The 20,274-nt window shown below is 41.4% G+C and overlaps 1 protein-coding gene across 1 annotated transcript in view; it reads left to right on the top strand.

Annotated features, from left to right (window-relative positions):
* Window positions 1-10,600: 10,600 nt before the first annotated feature.
* Window positions 10,601-20,274, top strand: part of LOC109916757 (protein AF-10-like) — a gene marked incomplete at its 3' end in the record, with an annotated part of 148,889 nt that continues 139,215 nt past the window's right edge. The window contains exons 1-2 of the mRNA XM_048614422.1: window positions 10,601-10,961; window positions 12,620-12,699. Of these exons, the coding sequence (XP_048470379.1) occupies window positions 10,853-10,961; window positions 12,620-12,699 (189 nt within the window). The remainder of the gene's footprint in view (window positions 10,962-12,619; window positions 12,700-20,274) is intronic.

The following is a 20,274-nucleotide window of genomic DNA, read 5'->3' as shown; positions in this document are numbered from 1 at the left end:
ACCCCCCCTCCGATAACCTTTCACCCCCCCTTACTTACCAAGAATCTATCTGGTTCTGCATTAAAAAGTATTCAAGGACTCTTTTTCCACCAGCTGCTCAGGAAAAGAACATTCATATGAGAGAAAATAATTCACCTCATCTCTATTTTATATGGGCAACCCCTGATTTTTAAACAGTCCCCTAGATTTAGATTCTCCCATGAAAGGAAACATCCTCTCCACATCTACCCGATTGAGATGCCTCAGGATTTTATTCAAGCAAGTTGCCTCTTCCTCTTCTAAACTCCAGTGGATACAAGCCAAGCCTGTCCAGCCTTTTTATATTAGACAACCCATCCATTCCAGGCATTAGTCTGGTAAACCTTCTCTGAACTACTTCCAACACATTTACATCCGGTCTTAAATAAGGAATGTAATACTGCGCACAGTACTCCAGATGTGGCCTCACCAGTTGCCTGTAGAAGCATAATCTCCCTACTTTTGTATTCAATCCCCCTCACAATAAATGATAAGATTCTATTCACTCTCCCACTTACTTGCTGTATGTGCATATTAGCCTTGTCTGATTCACACACCAGGTCAAGGTTGGAAATGTGAGTAAGGGAACAGGATGATGAATTAACATGGCAAGCAAGCTGAAAATGTCGCTGGGTCATGCTTGCAAATTGAACAGAGCTGATCTTCAAAGCGCTCACTCAGTCTGCATTTCATTTCCACAATTAAGAGACTCCATTGTGAGCCCCAAATGCAATATATCTAAACTGAAAGAAGTGCAAGAAAATCACCTCTTCCCCTAAAATAAGTATCCAGGAACTTGAATGGAAGGAAAGGAGATAAAAGCAAAGGTGTTGCCACACCCTTGATTCCATGGGAATATTCCGTGGGAAGGAAACGAGATGTATGGGGGTCATAGAAGAGTGGACTCTTCAGAATAATAGCAAAAGCAGGGACAGGAAGAATGCATTTTTCTGGTGTTCATTGAGCAATAATTATCAAGACACCAGGCACATCTCCTCTGTATATCTTCAAAATAGTCCCATGATCTTTACAGCTATCCGTTCAGACAGGCAGAGTTTAACATCTCATGCGACATAACATTCCTACAGTACCATAGTGGAGTGTCAGCCTTAATTGCTGTGTTCAATCTCTGGAGTGGAACTTAAACCCAGAATGATAGGCAAAAGTACTACCAACTGAGCCATAAACGATGCTTTTGCTGTGTTAAAGACACAATATAATTGCAGGTTACTGTTGAGTGTCTGGTGGAGTTGGGGGGTGTCAGTAAAATGATGGTCATCTAGCATTTTGGCCCACCAGCTAAGATTTTTTTTTAAATTATCTGGTTGCTACTTACATATGGTGTAGACCAGATAATGGGCTCTGTTCAACCATGACAACTGTTAACAGTCAGCATTTTAAAAATTAACCATTGATAATTAGTTCGGGCTTTCTCACTAATTGTAAGTATTTCCATCCACATGTATTTGATTCAGAAAGGATTTGGTCTAAAAATATCACCAGTGCAGCACCTATAAGCTCTTTATTGCACACAGCTGCCAGTGCCCAAGGCTCCAATGTTACATTTATCTAAGTTGCAGAGCAGTCTCCATAGCAGCTCACACAACATGAAGAAATAACTCAAGTGCAAAAAATTGTGATTGATAAGACTCCCTTGTGGTTTAATAATTTAAAAATAAACATTGTCCTCTGTGCTAAATGTTAGGCCCCAGCTGGGGCATTATATCCAATGCTGGGTGCAAGACTTTTGGTAGGATGGCAAGGCCTTGGAGAAGGTATGGAAAAGATTTCCCAGAATAATCACAGGCATTTTTAATTTTTTAAAAAATTCATTCACGGGATTTGGGCATTGCTGGTTAGTCCAACGTTTCTGCCCAATCATAATTGCTCTGGAGAACGTGATAGTGAGCTACCTTTTCGAGTTACTGCAGTCCATGTGGGGTAGGTAGACCAACAGTGATGTTAGGAAGGGAGTTCCAGCAGTTTGACCCAGCAATAGTGAAGCAATGCTGATATATTTCCAAGTCGGGTTGGTGAATAGCTAGGAAGGCACCTTGCAGGTGATGATCTTCCTGTGCATCAGCTGCCCTCATCCTTCTAGAAGTCAAGGGTTTGGGAGTGATGTCAAAGGACCCTCGGTGTTGTGTTGCAATGCATCTATTAGATAATACACACTGCTGCCTCCATGTGTTGGTTATGGTGGTAATGTTGAAGGCGTGGACGTGGTGCCAATCAAGTGGGTCATTTTGTATTGGACGGTGCCAAGCTTTTTGAGTGTTGTTGGAGCTGCACTCATTCAGGCAAGTGTGGAATATTCTATTGCATTCCTGGTTTTAAGGAATCAAGAAGTCACTTACTTAGCATAGAATCCGCAGCTTCTCACCTGCTCTTGTACCCACAGTATTTATATGGCTGGTCCAGTTCAGTTTCTGGCCAACGGATACCCTAAAGATGCCAGTGGTATGAAATTCATTGATGGTGATGCCATTGAATGTCATGGATCAGTGGTTGGATTAATGTCTAATTGGAGATGTCATTGCCTGGTACTTGTGTGTTGCATGCCACTTATCTAAGTCTGAATGTTGTCCAAATCTTGCTGCATATGGACAGAAATGCTTCAGTATCTGGGGAGTCACGAATGGTACTGAATATTGTGCAGTCATTAGCATACATTTCCACTTCTCATAAAAGCAAAATACTACAGATGCTGACTTCTGACTTTATGTAGGAAGGAAGGTAATTGATGAAGCAGCTGAAGATGATTGGGTCTAGAGCACTACCCTGAGTAACTCTTGCGCTGATGTCCTGACTGCCTCTCACCAACCTCAACAAACTTCTTTTGTGCTGGGTATGATTACAAACAATGAAGAGTTTCCCACTGATTCCCATCAACTCCAGTTTTATTTGGGCTCCTTCATGGAACAGTCAAATGTTGCCTTGATATTCAGGACAGTCAACCCTCACATCCTCTCTTGAGTTCAGTTCTTTTGGCCATGCTTAGATCAAGGCTGTAATACACTCTGGAGCTTAGTGGCACCTGCAAAACCCAAACAGAACATCAGTGAGCAGCTTATTGCTGAGTAAGTGCTGCATGATGCAGCAATTCAATGAAGCTGACTGCTGTGTTCATATTATGAGCAGGTTTGAGGAAACTTAGAGAGACAAGAACTGGACAGCACACCAGCGCAAACTGTTGCATGTTAATTAACTATATACATTATGTACAGGGGAATGGTTGTTATGGAGTTCAATAGAGCCATCATCAATCAGATCCCAATCCTATGTGAAAAAGTATTACAATAATGCAGTTATTCACATATAGCTATTAATTCCATATACTGTTTGCTCAAGGAACCACATCCCGCTGTACTGTTCTATGTTCTATGTTCTAACTGTCAATGAGACACTACAGACTTTTGGATTCAACACTGAGTATAACAATTTCACATGAACATACATGCAAACGTATGATTAGGAACAGGAGTAAGCCATTTGGCCCCTTGATCGTGCTCAGCCATTCAATAAGATCATAGCTGATCTGATTATGCCCTCACATGCAGATTATAACCTCTGCCTTTCCTTTTTTCCCCCCTTTTCTCTGTACGTTACAGTACAGAGTCACAGAGTTGTACAGCATGGAAACAGACCCTTCAGTCAAACTTGTCCTTGCTGACCAGATATCTTAAATAAATCTAGTCCCATTTGCCAGCATTTGGCCCATATCCCTCTAAATTCTTCCTATTCATGTGGCCAATTAGATGCCTTTTAAATGTTGTAATTGCACCAGCCTCCACCATTTCCACTGATAGCTCATTCCATTCATGTACCACCGTCTGCGTGAAAAAGTTGCCACCTAGGTCCGTTTTAAATCTTTCCCCTCTCACCTTAAACCTATGCCCTCTAGATTTGGACTCCCCTACCCTATTCACCCTATCCATGCCCCTCATGATTTATAAATCTCTATAAGATCACCCCTCAGACTCTGACGCTGCAGGGAAAAAAGCCCCAGTTTATTCAGCCTCTCCCTATAGCTCAAACCTTTCATTGTATCTGCTTTTACTTTTGAAAAGCAGCTTTTCATCATTCTGCCAGTTGTGCCCCTTCATGAAACAGTATTTTGTTCATCACCACTCCTTTGACCTTAAATTGTGAACCTCTTGGTAATTTCATCTCTCCTCCCTTCCACTCTATCACAAACCTTCCCCTTTCATTTGCCCCTTTCGTCTCTCATTTGGTTAAAGCCCTTTGCAAGTCTAACTTTTATCAGTTCTGATGAGAGGCCATCTACTTGACACATGAATCCTGTTTCTCTCCATAAATGCTGAGTATTTCCAGAATTTTTTTAGTTTGATCACACTCAGCATATCATGTTTTATTTAAGATAAAATGGTTAGATTTGTCAAGCTGATTGTAGCTTCATCATGCAGCCTGCTCCAGCCTAACTGTTTGAAAACAAAACAACTCACTTTAACTTTCTTCATCATCCATTCCTCATTTCAGTGTAGTCATTCAGACCACCCAGAACCCAGTTTGAATAGAAACCCTCCAGATATTTCTGAGTCATCATTCATGTTGTATTATCTTGGGCTGTGAGGATCAGGGGCTATTCAACCATGGGAATTGTTACAGCTGAGCTTAATCTTCATTTCAAAGTTCACATGTACATGCACACTACACTTCTTTACCTCCTTCTTAAGCAGTCCCTTAGTATTGAGGATGACTTGCTCCCATTCTGTTTTGATAGGCTTTGACATGGCTAATAAGTCCTAAACATGATCTCTGCCATATATGGGGCAGATCATGCTTGGAGGATGGAGTAGTTGAATTGTTTGGAAGTTTGTCCAATCTTTCCAATGCCTTGAATTTACTTTTGCATGCTCCTGACTGCCCTCCTGAAGGTTTTATGACACATAAACACCCCTTCAAGTGACAAGCTTGTTTATTCCCAGAATTACATCAATGTTGAATTGAACCAAGCGGCAAGAGTCCCTGGAGTGTGAATTTCCTTATCATAGTCTCTTGTGCCCATGAGCTGCTGGCTTCTTCCTTGCAGAGACACATCTGAAATCACAGTTGAGGGCTGCATGCAACACCATTGTGGATCCACACACACTGGTGCTTTACTACATTGTTCGACTGCACATGAGGAGTTTGAGTTGCATCAGTTCTAGCTTCTTGTACCTTCTGGCATCCCAACTTAAGCCTAACCATAGGTGGTTATACCATGTGTTCTCTCCACAGATGGTGCCAGACCTGCTGAGTTTTTCCAGCAATTTCTGTTTTTGTTTCTGATTTCCAGCATCTGCCATTCTTTGGTTGTTTTGGTGGCTATACTGTTGTGGTCTAGGCCGTTAAGTTCCAAAATCTCCTTTGAAAGTGCAAAATTTGGATTAATTTTAGAGTGCCAGTCAGTCCCAAATTCAATTGTCTAATCATAGCTGGTTACAGCATAATGGTCAAAATGGTAAGTTCTGAAATCTGCTTCATAAACCTTTGCAGCTCTATATCACTCTCCTTCTTTAAGAGATTCTTTAACTCGCTGTTTGGCCAAGATTTTGGTCACCTGGCTCGGTTTCAAATTTTGTTTGATAACTTTGTGGCATTTTTCTACGTTAAAGTTGCTATGTGATCACACATTGTTGCTGTCATGTGCCCTCTGACTACTTTAACACCTGAATCTATCCTTTCTGGAGAAGTTCAAAGCTCCAGGACTATTTCCAAATAAGATTTATTGGCTTCAGGAAAAGAAGTGGATCGGAAGGAGGAACAAGCTGGCAAAAGCATTTTTCTGTGGTGAAACCAGAGGAAGTTCTGTTTTTGTTAATAATCACACTAAACTCTGCTGAACAAAAACAAACAGGCATTTAAATTACAAAACAGGCCAAGATTTGCATCCTTTTAGCCACTCTTGTAAGTCCTGTGAAAAGTCATGTGGTGTTGGGAACAGCCTGCTATGAGCAGCACCTCCAATGGCTGAGGGTGTCCAAGAGATTGCCTGACTCTCGCATGTACATTTATTGTGATTTACTGACGCAGCAACTGATTGTGGGGGAAAGGAGAAGATTTTTAATCAGATGTTAAAGTAAAAATGCCCAAACAAACTTGCAATGACTATTTATTTCATTAGCCATCATCCACAAAGGACCATAGACATCTCTCTCCATTAGAGAGAGACATTTGGTTTTATATAGCTTGAGGGGACCATTGCACAGGCATGGGATAAGATGATGAAGCTGGCCTCCTTGAAACAGCTTGATTGGGAATTGAATCCACACTGCTGACATCATTCTGCATCACATGCTGGACAACTGAGGTAACCAACCCCTTGCTAAATTAAATATAGTTTTAAAATTAATGTTCAAGAGATTTATTATTTACAGGGTTGAAAATACTTGGATTGGATCACTAGTTGATAATTAATTTTACTTGATTGTTGCAATTGGCATTTCGCAATGCCCTGGGGCTAGGGAAGAACTCGCAAAGGATCCTGGCCCTGAATCTCTACCAGTAAATGAATGTGTCTGTCTGCACTGGTATATACTGCATGAAATTCTAACATTGAAGGTGCCACTGCATAAGATGGACACATGTAAAATGGTCACTTGGATAGAAGTCACCTGTACACTTAAACTGACAAGGAGCAAATCATGCAGTTGGAGTGGGTGTGGTGGCTACAGAAGTTTTTATAGCTGTGTGAAAAGCATAAAAGCCAGAGTTAGAGGGACACTGAATTCCGAGAGGGTTGTGGGCTGGAGTAATGTATAGAGATTAGGAAATTGAAAATTTTTAAATGGAAATTACACTTCAATAAAGTAAAAGATACTGCTATTTCAATGGCACCATATGTGAAAACACCTGAAAAAAATCCCCTCGGAATAAATATATTTTTGGAATGCAGTGATGAGCAAACACATCAAGCATCCAGCACTAACAGTATCACATATACCGTAATAATACAATGAAAAATTATTTTACTTTAAAGGCAGTGTTAGTTGAAGGTGGAATTTCAACCAAGACACTGGAATAACCATGGAATCTTGCTGTACGGTATGAGGCCATTCACCCATTGTATCTATGTTGGTTCTCTCCAATTAGTCCTGCTGATTTTTCTCTATCAAATCAAATTCCCTTCTGAAATTTAAGACCATAAAACTCCGTAGCAGAAGCAGGCCATTCAACCCATCAAGTCTGGTCTGCCATACAATGAAATAATGGCAGATCGACTAACCCTCAACTTTACTTTCTTGCCATATCCCGATAACCCTTGATTCTCTTACTGATTAAAAATCTATATATCGCAATCTTGAATAGCCTTAATGAGCCAGCTACTACAGCCCTGTCTGATAAATAATTCAACAGATTCACTACACTTTGAGAGAAAAAAATTCTTCCTCATCTCTGTCCTAAAGGGGCGATCCTTTACTCTGAGATGATGCCATCTGATTCTAGACTCTCTCACAAGGGCAAATAACCTCTCCACAATTACCCTGTCAAGCCCTTAAGAATCCAAATATTTCAATAAGGTCTACTCTCATTCTTCTAAACTCTAAACATTACAAGCCCAATCTACTCAACTTTTCCTCATAGGAAAATCCTTCCATACCTGGGATCAACCTAGTGAAAGTTTTCTGGACTGTTTCCAATGCCAGTCTATTTTTCCTTAGATAAGGAGCCTAAAACTGTTCACAGTATTCCAACTGTGGTCTGACAGATGCCTTGTTTAGATTTAGCAACACCCTCCCCCTACTTTTATAATCTATTCCCTTTGAAATAAAGACAAACAGAACATTTATCTTCCCTATTACCTTCTGAACGTGGATGTTAGCTTTTTGTGATTCATGGATAATGACCTCTAAATCCAAATGTGCTGCAGCCTTTTCCCACTATTTAAATAATATTCAGGTCTTCTATTCTTCCTGTCAAAGTGCTTAACCTCACATTTTTCCACTGTATATTCTATTTGCCAAGTCTTTGACCACTCACCTAACTTATCTATATCCCTCTATGGACTCCTTATATGATCTTCACTACTTAACTCACATTTATCTAAATTAAACTCCATCTGCCACTCCTCAGCCCATTGGCCCATCTGTTCAAGGTCCCGTTGTACTTTGAGGTAACCCTCTTCACGGTCCGCTACACCGCCAATTTTGGTGTCATCTGCAAACTTATTAACCATACCTCCTATGCTCACATTCAAATCATTTATATTAATGACAAAAAGCAGTGGACCCAGCACCGACCCTTGTGACACACCACTGGTCACAGGCCTCCAGTCTGAAAAGCAACCCTGCACCACGAACCTCTGTCTTCTACTTCCTCAAAGAATTCTAATAAATTTGTCAGGTATTATTTCCCTTCAAGAAGCCTTGCTGACTTTGTGTGATTATATTATGTGTTTCTAAATGCTCTGCTATTACATTCTTTATAAAGTACACTAACGTATTCCCAACAACAGACGTTAAGCTAACTGGCATTTAGTTATGTTTTTGTTTTTCCCTTCATTTTTGAGTAAGCATGTTACCTTTCCAATTTCTGGAACACTTTCAGAATCTAAAGATTCTTGGAAGATTACTAGCAGTGCATCCACAGTCTCTGCAGCTACTTCCTTTAAATCATAGGATGTAGCCCATTAGCTCCAGGGACTTATCTGTTAAGTTTACTGTTTAATTTGTTTCCAATACCCTTTTGGACAGATCTTAACAACTCACTCTGTAAATTCATTGATGCCAATTCTTTTGGCAATAGTCTTAAATTTGTACACTTTGGTTTTCAATTGTCCTGCTGGTGGCTACTAGTTGTTTATAAATCATAACTTTTCAGACTCTGAACGCTTCTCATAACTTTCTCTGTTCAAAAAGGAACAATTCCAGCTCCTCTAGTTTCAATACATTACCACAGTCCCTCATCCCTGATACTTTCCTATAGAATTATAAAATGATTACAGGACAGAAGGAGGCCATTTGGCCCACCATATCCTGTCAAATAATGGGCTCAAGTTCCACTTTAGGCTTAAGGATTGGAGTTCCCAGCCTTAACCTGACATTGCAGGGTGTGTGCTGCATGCTGGGATGTGAACCTAACTCCTGAAGTGTCCCTAACAGGAGATATAACTAGACTAAAAGGTATCAAATATTCTTCAAAATACCTATCTTACAATGATGCAGTAATTTCTCCATTTCATAGGAAATTTAAACTTATTTCTTGAAGAAATCCAACATGAGCATTACAAACTTCCTCCCACGTTGTGTCAAAACACATTTATATTTGAAAAATGCCAACAGCGTATGCAGCACTAATTATTTTGATCTGATGAGAACTAGGAAAACCATAAAGTACCTAGAGTTAAGTCACTCTATGCAGTGGCAAAGGATCTATCATTGACAGCATCACCTGTGAATATTCCTGAAAAAATCTGCTAAACTCCTTATTCTAGATTACTATTCAGCTCAATCGGTTGGAAGGATGTACACATGGGTGTCAGCATCAAACAGGATTGTGTATGATTGGTCATGAACCTCCCTAAAGTCAAATTGTTTGTTGGCATCAATCACTTACAGTGGTGTAGTAGTAGGAGTAGGTAAATGGTGATGTTAATGGACTAGCAACAGTAGGCTGACCTTATGAGATGTGGGTTCAAATCCTACTATGATAGCTAATGGACCTACAAGCTTACAGCATAAAACTAGTATCAAAGGGCTTTTGTAGGTCAGTGGTAGTGCCCATACCCCCTTGGCTAGGAGGTCTAGCTTTGTGCTCACCTACTCCAGATCTTCACAATGACAGCTCTAAACAAATTGATTAGACCATATTTAAGTCTGTTATTTTGGAGACATAGGTATTGGAACATTGAAATCTCTGCATGCTCTAATTAATACAGCACTGTTTTTTCTGAAGCATAAAGTGGTGGTTTATGTAATTCGATGGAAGTATTTGTGGCTGAAAATCTAGCTTCTCATTACAAAGCAAATGACTGAAGCAGTGTGAAAACAGACCATGACATGTACATGCACTTGTTAAAGATGCCTCCAAGTCTAGTGAAGTACCAATAAAAAGCTTCAAATTAAGCATCCAAAACTAGCCTCAGCTTGTGGCATACTGGTAGTGTCTCTACCTTTGAGCTAGGACACCGAGGTTCAAGTCGCACCTACTCCAGACGGAGGTATGTTACAACATTAAGTAATTGCAGATGCTGTAAATCAGGAACAAAAACAGAAGCTGCTGGAAAAGCTCAGCAGGTCTGGCAGTATCTGTGAAGGAAGAAGCAGAGTTAACGTTTCGGGTCCGGTGACCCTTCTTCCAGACCCGAAACGTTAACTATGTTACAACATCTCTGAGTGAGGCTAATTACAAAATATCTCAAACTGGCCTCAGTCACTAGTCTCCTCCTTAAAGCTGGCCTTTTTTATTTTGACCATCTGGCCTCCCGGCTCATGGGTCTAATCTTGCTTCACAACACTCCCGCGAAAAAGCCTCGGGACCGCTTCTTCACGCTAAAGGCGCCAGATAAATATAAGTCGTTGCTGCGGCGCGAGTTTTAAAAAAAAAAGCCGGGATGGTATTTTTTTTCAAAAGCTCCCTCCGGTTATCAAAATGAAAAGCACCCTTCCTAGCCACTTCAATCGGCGTTGTGTTGGCGAACCGTAGAATTTATTCTCTGCGGCCATAGTTCTCGGAATGAGCAGCGCTTGCGCCTTGGTAATGGTTGCATTGCACTGAGAGGAACGGGACTCCCTCCCCTAAAATATGGGGAAACAATGTATCGGAGAGGAAATGCTCTGGGTTACTTTGTTGTAACTAGTTTTCAAGAGCACATCGGGACGGGCTGGGAAGTATGAAGGAGATGGTTGGAGGTTGCTGCGTGTGTTCTGACGAGAGGGGATGGGCTGAGAATCCTTTGGTCTACTGTGACGGGCATGGTTGCAATGTTGCTGTTCATCAAGGTAAAGGGGAGAGAGAGAGAGGGGAAGGCATTTTTTTTTAGAAAAGGGCTTAAGCCTTTGCAAGAGGATGTGGCGCATTTCAAGCCTTTCACTTCACACCTTCTTGAAATGTAACGTGATCTTTTCTCACCCACCTTGCAAAATTCCAACAATAACGTTTAAGATTTTGTTTTAAATCGAGAAGTTGCAACATTAATCCGTCTTTCTTCTTGTGGTCGGAAGAGTCCAGTTGTCAGTCACGTAGACTTTAGTATTTAAAAATAAACCATGTTTTGGCAGCATTTTTGTAAATGTATCTTTTCAGATGTTTTATATTGTGATTTATAATATGCCTTTTTTGTCAAAATATGTAAATCTAACTTTGTTTCCTCTCTCTCTGGCGTTTGATGTACTTTTCAGCCAGCCACATTGACCTGTGTGTGATTATTAATCCGCTAGCAAGGACTATCAAGCAGCGTGGGGAAGCGAAAGTAGGATTTGTGGGGGGTGGGGGTGGGGGTGCTGGTGCCATGTTCACCTACACTGTTAATTTCACCTGCCAATCATTTGTGTTGCTGTTAGTTTGTTGCTGGTTACGTTAGCAACTACTGGTGTTTCTGTTTGTACAGTCAGCCATAAGCCTCAGCTCCAGCTGATGTCCTGCCGGTTAAATGCACCACTTAATATGGTATTAAACGACATGTGCTAGATAAGTCCAGCCCCAGTCCCCTAGACTGGGCGAGCCAAGATGGCCATGAGGTCTCCTTTTAATGCTTGACCGACTGCTACTAGGGTTAGGGAAAGAGATATCAACCATTAAAACCAACTCACATCAGTATAAGGGACTTTTTAGTTACCAGAAAGTAATCAGGCAAAACCATTGGCAGGGAGCCAAAGCGGATGACATTGGATTAGGTAACCAACAAGTAGGTCAAAGGGTTGGATTATAGGGAGGGTTTGGAGCAGAAGGGAGAGCACTACAAAAGCTTATAGAGGAAATTCCAGAGCTTGATGTTACAGGGATAGGGAGAGGTGAGGACATGGAGGGACCTGAACACAGGGAAGATCATTTTAAAATCTATGGACCATATTGAATGCACACAATGAACATGATTAGATTTGCATGTGCATATCCTCTACATTAGGATAACTTGCCAACTCACTGTCTATGCATATGCAGGCACATGACTGCTTGGTAACAGTATTACAGGTACAGGTGGAAAAGCCACTAGCAAGAATTTCTCCCCAACTCTTGTTGTGATGTAATTGTGCACAACCTGGGAACGTCAGTTCTGAATTTCCCCAACTATGCAGGCGAGAATCAGCTGGTGCTCGCTGTTTTGAGTAATTAGAATTTTAGGCATCTTCAGTCTGTCAATCTGGAACTCTGTCAGGTTTTTGGATTATTAGAACAGAAGTGCAGGTGATTTTGGCATTGGATCAAAAAATTTCTGTATCATACTGTTTACATTTAACATTTATGTATACACAGAGGGAAGGTTAGAGGAGTCATGACCAAAGTTACTAGAGCTAGGGAGGGAGGTGCTACCAATAAATCCACCCTATTGTTTTCAAGAGAAGGAAAAGGGTGAAGCAGATAAGTGTAGGATGGTGCTGTTGTAACCAATGAATACTGTTTGGGTATTTATAACTGTTTTTCCCCCTGTTTCTATTTGCAGCTTGTTATGGAATCGTTCAGGTCCCAACTGGACCCTGGTTCTGCAGGAAGTGTGAATCTCAGGAACGAGCTGCTAGAGTGGTGTGTATTTATCAGATTGCCTCAGAATTCTGCTAAATGTAGCTGTATATTAAACCTTGAAAGCAGAGGGGGCATGTCTTCATATTGTAATGCATTGTCTGTGATGGTTTGGACATGTAACATATGCTGTATCTAACTTATAAGGTTGGAACTTTGTCACAGATACAGTTTACCCTCACTGATAGCATGGTTGATAAGTGCATGTCATGGTTCAACAGTAAGCGAAAGGAGTCAGGAACATCCCAGGTTTGATTGATGGTTTTGCTGCTTAGGGTTAGAGTTAGTCTCAGGAAGTCTTGGGTTGAGGAGAAGATAAATTAGCTGATAAATCCATAAGAAATGGAACAGGAGTAGGCCATTTGGACCCATGAGCCTGCTCACCATTCAATAGGATCATGACTGATTGAACATTCCCCATAACCCTCGATACCTCTATTGATTGAGAATCTGTCTATCTCAGCCTTAAGTATACAAAAGAACTTTGCTCCCTCGGCTCTCTGTGGCAAGGATTTCCAAAGTTTCTCAACCCTCTGAAAGAGACCTCCTCTTAAACCTAAGTTAGTGTTCCTTTATTCTGAGACTATGCACTCTGGTGCTAGCCTCTCCTATGATGGGAAACATCCTTTCAGTATTTACCCTGTCAAGCCCCTTAAGAATCTCATGTTTCAATGAGGTCACCTCTCATTCTTCTAAATTCCAGTGAGTAGAGTCCCAACTTGTTTAACCTTTGCTCATAAGAAAATCCTGGGGTCGTCATTCCTGCTCAATGACCACTGGCCATGCTAGAATGATTGAATGATTCATCACAGAATGAGGCCAGATGGCTTCTCATGTCTGTGCCAACTCTTTGAAAGCTATCCAATTCAACTCGTTTCCCTGCTCCTTCCCTGAAAACATGTCCCCCTTCATGTATTTATCTAACTTCCTTTTGAACATTATTACTGAATCTGCTTCCACCACCCTTTCAAGCAGTACATTTCAGATTATTACAGCTCCCTGTTCAAAATGGATTATTTTCATTCTCTAGTTCTTTTGCCAATTACATTACATCTGTGTCCCTCCGGTTACAATACTTCTGCCACTGGGAGCAGTTTCTCTGAAAGCCCACCATGATTTTGAAGACCTCCAGTAACGCTCTGCTTAACTTTCTCGGCTCTAAGGCAACAATCCAAATTTATCTCGTCTCTATGATAGATTTGGTTCAACTTTGGGATCCACTTGTGCAGGACTAAAGAAAGAGATCAGGAGATTGGGAATAGCTAAAATACTGTATGAGAGTTGACATGGACGTGACGGGTCGAATGGCCTCTTTCTGTGCTGTAAACATTCTCTGATTTGTCTCTTTTCCATCACCCATTTCTGACTGATAAAGCTTGCTGACTCTCACTGTGTAGGCTTCACCTTTAGAGCTCTCAGTAGGGTGTAGTGCTGGCAAATTGCCAGTACTTGGTTGATGAGTCACTGAGAAAATTGGAAGCATGTGGATAATGTATATCCTTTTCCATACATTTTGTTGTGATATCTGCAGGTATCACTTATTCCTGTGTGTACCTATACTGTTGGATAACCTTCCCTACATTTTAAATTTGGTGTCTTTCTTGAGCAGGGTATAGAGAGAGAATTTCACTTCAAAGCTCAGAATTGGATGGAATCTGTTCAGTCAGAGCAAACTGCCAGTAGGTTGCAAGAGGGTTGGCAGCCATTATAATCCAGAGGTCTGGGAGTTTTAAAAACTGTTGGGGAAATTGAAAGGACAAGTTGTAACTTATCCAATTCTCAAAGCCACGATGGTTCACATCCCACTGGAATTTTGCCTGGCATTTTGAAACAGGGGATGATATAGTAATTGGTGGCACCATTGACACAAAACAGGGATGGATACAGGTCTGATACTTCTCCTCTGCTTACTCTCAGCAGAGGGTAGGCCAATATTCCTTGGCACCTCATAGCCATCATTTACAGGGATCATTGTCTTACAGTCTGGAAGCAACCTGTGTGGTTCAGTACATTACAGTTTATTGCCTGATGGCAACACAGTAGGAGAAACAGTACAAATACTATTTTTGTACAGGCAACTATGTCCATGAGAAACTGATCAACATTATCTTAGATCCTGTGGCCTTGTGTTTTGTAGTTTAAAGGAAATTGTATCTTTTCCCATTCATCAAAGTGAGGGATGTCAGACCCCAGGAAAATGTAACAGTTTCCACCTGCCCAGTCACATTGCCTTAGGCAAGTTTCAGCAGAAGGGTAATTATGGAGCCAAATTGACGCTCCATCCCTGAAAGTAGAGTTCCTGATGGATTCTCTTTGTGAGAGTGTGAAAGAGAGAGAGAGAGAGAGAGAGATACCTTCCATTAATTCAACCATTACTCTACTGCCCATTTCCTAACTGACACCAAGTTCTTTTTACCTGTCTCCCTGTTGTCACAAACACCACATTCTCACCCCTTGTGTTTCAAATTGAAACTGAGTTCTGATTGTGTATCTGTCTGGAATGTTTCAAGAGTCTTGTTATCTGCAAGATGAATCATTTACCTCTCTATAGAGGGTGGTGTTGCCAGATGAAAGCCTTGAACTTTCACAAGGTGCGGTTCCCACAGGTGATGACAGTCCTTTGCTATTGTGTTCAAGTGGTCATGCTTTTAGCATTGCATTATTCTAGCCAGCAGATGTTGGCAGGAATCTCTGCAACGGGTGAATGTACAAGGCATTATTGTGCCTGCATCTGACCTGTCCTCATCCAAAGAAGGGACAGTTTTCTGAGCTGACTTTGCATTAGTAATGTCTTAAATGTCACAAGGTTTTATTTTGCTCATTCAAGAATATTGTAAGCCTGCCTGAATACTGCTGGAAATGATCCACCATATAGAAACAGGATTAGGTCATTCAGCCCATTGAGCCTGCTCCACCTTTTAATACAGTCATGGTTGGTTGAACACTTCAATGTCTGTTATCCACACCATCTGCATCAATAATCAGAAATCTATCAATTCCTACTTTAATCGTGCTCAAAGACTGAGCTTCCACAATCCTCTGGATAGAGAATTCCAAAGATTCACCATAGAGTCACAGAGATGTACAGCACAGAAACAGACCCTTTGGTCCAACTCGTCCATGCTGACCAGATAGCCTAAATAAATCTAGTCCCATTTGCCAGCATTTGGCCCATATCCCTCTAAACCCTTCCTATTCATGTACCCATTCAGATGCCTTTTAAATATTGTAATTATATCAGCCTCCATCACTTCCTCTGGCAGCTCATTCCATACGTGGACCACACTCTGCTTGAAAAGGTTGCCCCTTAGGTCCCTTTTATATCTTTCCCCTCTCACCTTAAACTTATGCCCTCTAGTTTTGGACTCCCACACCCCAGGAAAAGACCTTGCCTACCCTATCCATGCCCCTCATGATTTTATAAATCTCTCTAAGGTCATCCCTCAGCTTCTGACACTCCACGGAAAATAGCCCCAGTCTATTCAGCCTCTCCCTACAGCTCAAACCCTCCAATCTTGCCAACATCCTTGTAAATCTTTTCTGAACTCACAACATCCTTCCTATAGCAGGGAGACCAGAATTGCATGCAATATTCCAGAAAGTAGCCACAACATGACTTCCCAAATCCTATACTCAGTCCTCCTCTGAGTAAAACAATTCCTACTAATGTTGGTCCTATATGGCGTCTCCCTTATTTTTAAATTGTGTCCCCTGGTTCTAGCCTCCCTAACCAGGGGAAACAGCTTACCTGCATCTACCCTATCTATCACTAAGTATTTTATGAGCTTCAATGATACCACTTCTCATTCTTTGAAACTCTTGAGAATACAGGCCCAGTTTGCCAAATATTTCTTCATAGTTCAGTCCCACCATCCCGGGATCAAGTGTGGAAAACATTTGAGGTCGGCTATTGCATAGCAAACTGGGAAAAATCTCTTCTCTATCTTATTCCTGTCTCTTTCCTCCTAGCAAGAATGCGCTTTACTGAGTGACCATTTCTGAGTAATGCTCAGGAGCTGAAACCCTCTTTGATTTTTCCTCCACCTCTTCCAATTAGGGAAAACCTGTGGTGTTTAAGACATTTTTCCACAGTCCTGGTGCCATATTTGCTCACTGACAATTGAGCAATGGCCAACCTGAGGCATCCTTGTTTGTTTTTATAGTGCAGTGCGATTTAGGTTGGAAGCTGTATTTCTCAATTGAGGCAATGGGAATGGTTTAGCTAACTTAGTGTAATCCAGGAATTAGATATGCTTGCCAGGGTCCCGTACAGTGGGTCTGCACGTGCATAAAGTGGGCCTGTTCGCACACCTTTGAGTATATGTGTAATTTGGAACTGCGTGTATGGGCACATGGATCTCTGTAACATGGTTCTGAATGTGCATATCTGTATGTTCTGTTGGTCTGAGAATGCATGTTTGTGTATGTAACATGGACTTGTGTACATGCGCATGTGTATGTAATGAGGGCCTGCCCACAAGCGCCTGCATGTATGTGTATACACATCTGAAAAGTGGGTCTGTTTGTGTGCACACACGTGTCTAATATGGGTCTGTGCACACACTTGTGTGTAATATAGGTCTGTGTGCATGTGCGTGTAATAATCGCTTGAATCTTTGTGTGCAAGTTGCTTATCAACTGCACCACTGACCAGCTATTTCCCAAGTGGGGCCAACTGCTTCACAATAAGGTCAGAATGCCCTAACTCTTTGAAAGGTTCTGTACCTGAACAAGGTTGTTAGCAACTGTATTGAAAAGCAGAGAAGCTCTGTTAAACTTCCATTGACTCTTGTTTCGACCTCGCTCAAATAAAGATATAGAGGGACTGGAGAAGCTGCAAAGAAGGTTTACAAGGATGCTTCCACTTCCAGAACTGAGGGGTTTGAACTATCGGGTGGATAGAACGACCTGGGTACTATTCTATGGAAAAGAGAGATTGAGCGGTAACCATTTAAATTTTTTCAATATTTTGAGCAGCTTTGAGAGACAATATTTACACTTCTGGTTGAGTTCAAAACAAGGGACTATAAATAAAAGATAATCACCAACAATTCCTTAAAGGATTAAGGGAAACAGTCTTTACAAAGACAGTGATTAGAACATAGAGTATGCAGTCACAAGATGTGAGACAAATAGCATAGATGCCCTTGAGGGCAAACTCAATAAGTTCATGATGGAGATAGGGGTTAAAGGAGATGGGGTTGCTGATGTACAGTGGGAGGAGGTTTGTATGGAGTGTATGGAAACACCAGTACTTCCAAGTTCCCCGCTCAAGTTGTGCATCATGTTGAGTTAGACATATATTGCACCACTGTCACTGGACCAGAACCCTGAAACACCCTAATTACCGGTACTATGGGACCACCAACACAACATGGACTGCAGGAATTCAAGAAGGTGGTTCAGCATTACCGCACAAGGGCATTTAGTAATTGGTAATAAATGCTGACTTCCATTACCAGTGACATCCACATCTCATGAATCAATTTCTTTTTTATTTAGGAAGACAGTATTCACCAGTGGGGGCTCAAATAGCCTGTTTCTGTGCTATAAATTCTATCTATCTTGATGCTGAAAATGATTCTTCTTATCCTGAAAACTGAAGATTGTAAGTGTGTATAACAGTCAAATTAGCAATTAGTCGTAAGTTAAGATCACCAGCTTCTTTCAGTAGAGGTTCCATGAACTCTGACACCCCTTCAGTGGAAATATTGATCTGCAGTTGTCTGGGCTCCACGACGATCCTTGCTGGGACTCAGCAGATTGTATCTCCTGCAACTGCAGAAAGCCATAATTGAATGCAAGAATTGAACTGAAAATCTGGGATTATTTTGTCCAATGTAATTAATCCTGTGCCATGAATTTGTTGGTAAATGGATGCACTCTGCATTAAAGGATGCCGCATGTATGACTCTTGTTGATATCTTTTCCAGTATGAAATAGAGTCAAACAGGCAAAGAAATTCTGTTCCAGTTATTTTCTTTCAGTCATTTGTGCTACCCCTACTGCAGGAAACAGTCTGTATTGGAGGTCTTCAGACTTCAGGGTATTTGGCTTCTGAATCCTCTTGGAGATGGTGGGACAGCCTGATGATCCAAAACTTGGTGAAAGAGGCAGACTTGAAGGAGCCTGCTAAGGGAAGAGAAAGAGGCAGAGAGAATTCAAGATTCAGCCCCAGTAGTTGAAGGTATGAGTTGTAGACTTGCTTGCCGAGCCAGTGTGTTTGATTGTAGATGTTTCGTCACCCTGCTAGGTAACATCATCAGTGCGCCTCCAGTGAAGTCCCACTTGTTATTTATATGCCTCGGTTTGCTGGGGTGGTTGGCATTACTTCCAGTTCTGTTTTTCAGTGGTTTGTACATTGGGTCCAGTTCAATGTGTTTGTTGCTGAAGTTCTGGTTAGATGCTAGTCCTCCAGGAATTCCCTAGCATGTCTCTGTTTGGCTCGGGCTGTTATGGATGTGTTGTCCCGGTTGAATTCTTGTCTGAATACACACGGACAAAGAAGGACACAAATTCGACTTGGACAACACATTCATAATAGCACGAGCCAAGCAGAGACATGCCAGCGTATTCCTGGAGACCTGGCATTCCAACTGGAAATTCAGAAACAAACACATTGAACTGGACCCGATGTACAAACCACTGAGAAACAGAACCGGAAGTAATGCCAACCAACGCATATAAATAACGAGCGGGACAGAACACCAACGCTTCACCAGAGGTGCACTGACGATGTTACCTAGCAAGGTGACGAAACATCTGCTACCAAACACTGGCTTGGCCAGCATGTCTACAACCAGAGCTACAAATCTACTCAAAAACTTTAAGTTGAAGGTATAGCTGCTAATGTTGGAGTGAAGAAAATCTAAGGTGCTGGCAGAGAATACAGCTGCAGAAGGGACAAGAAAGCAAAATGACCTCAATGGTGGTTAGTAGGACTCCACATACTGGTTCAGAACATTGAAACTAAACACACTGTGCCTGGATTATAAGGTCATTTGCCATCTAGAGATTGTTTTACTATTTCATTCTGAAGTGCATGCATAGCCTCATTTTTTGATTTTCCACTTGCCCTTTGAAACACATGTTACAGAATCACAAGATAGATTTAAGTTGCTGCTTAAAAACAACCTGGTTGACCGAGCTTTTGATCATCTGCACTTTACAAAAGGAATTCCAGATCCCGGGGCACAGGCAGTAGAATGCAAGTCTGCCAATAGTAGTGCAAGTAAAGTCAGCGTTGCACAGGAGGTCAGCATTGGAGGAACACACTTGTAGGCTAGCAGGAGGTTAAGATCTGCAGTCTGCAATGTTATCTAACTGAAGCCTTCTACCTTTTCCAAAAGTGTTAAGGTCCCAACACTGCAGCAGTAATTCATTCCAGAGGCCGAACTCCTCTATTAGTGACTTTGCAGCTGTGCTTTGACATATCAGGAGTGGAAAATCTGATGGGTGGATTTTAGAAGCAGAGGTTATGTTTTGTAATTTGAAACTTCCAAATCCTCTGGCAGACACATGATGTTGAACCTTGATTTGAAAACACTCATTGAGCGCTGCCAATTTTTGTAGCAGTCA

The sequence above is a fragment of the Rhincodon typus genome, chromosome 30 (genome assembly GCF_021869965.1).
Source record: "Rhincodon typus isolate 14 chromosome 30, sRhiTyp1.1, whole genome shotgun sequence".
In the NCBI taxonomy this organism is placed as follows: domain Eukaryota; kingdom Metazoa; phylum Chordata; class Chondrichthyes; order Orectolobiformes; family Rhincodontidae; genus Rhincodon; species Rhincodon typus.
This window is presented reverse-complemented; position numbering and strand designations above follow the sequence as displayed.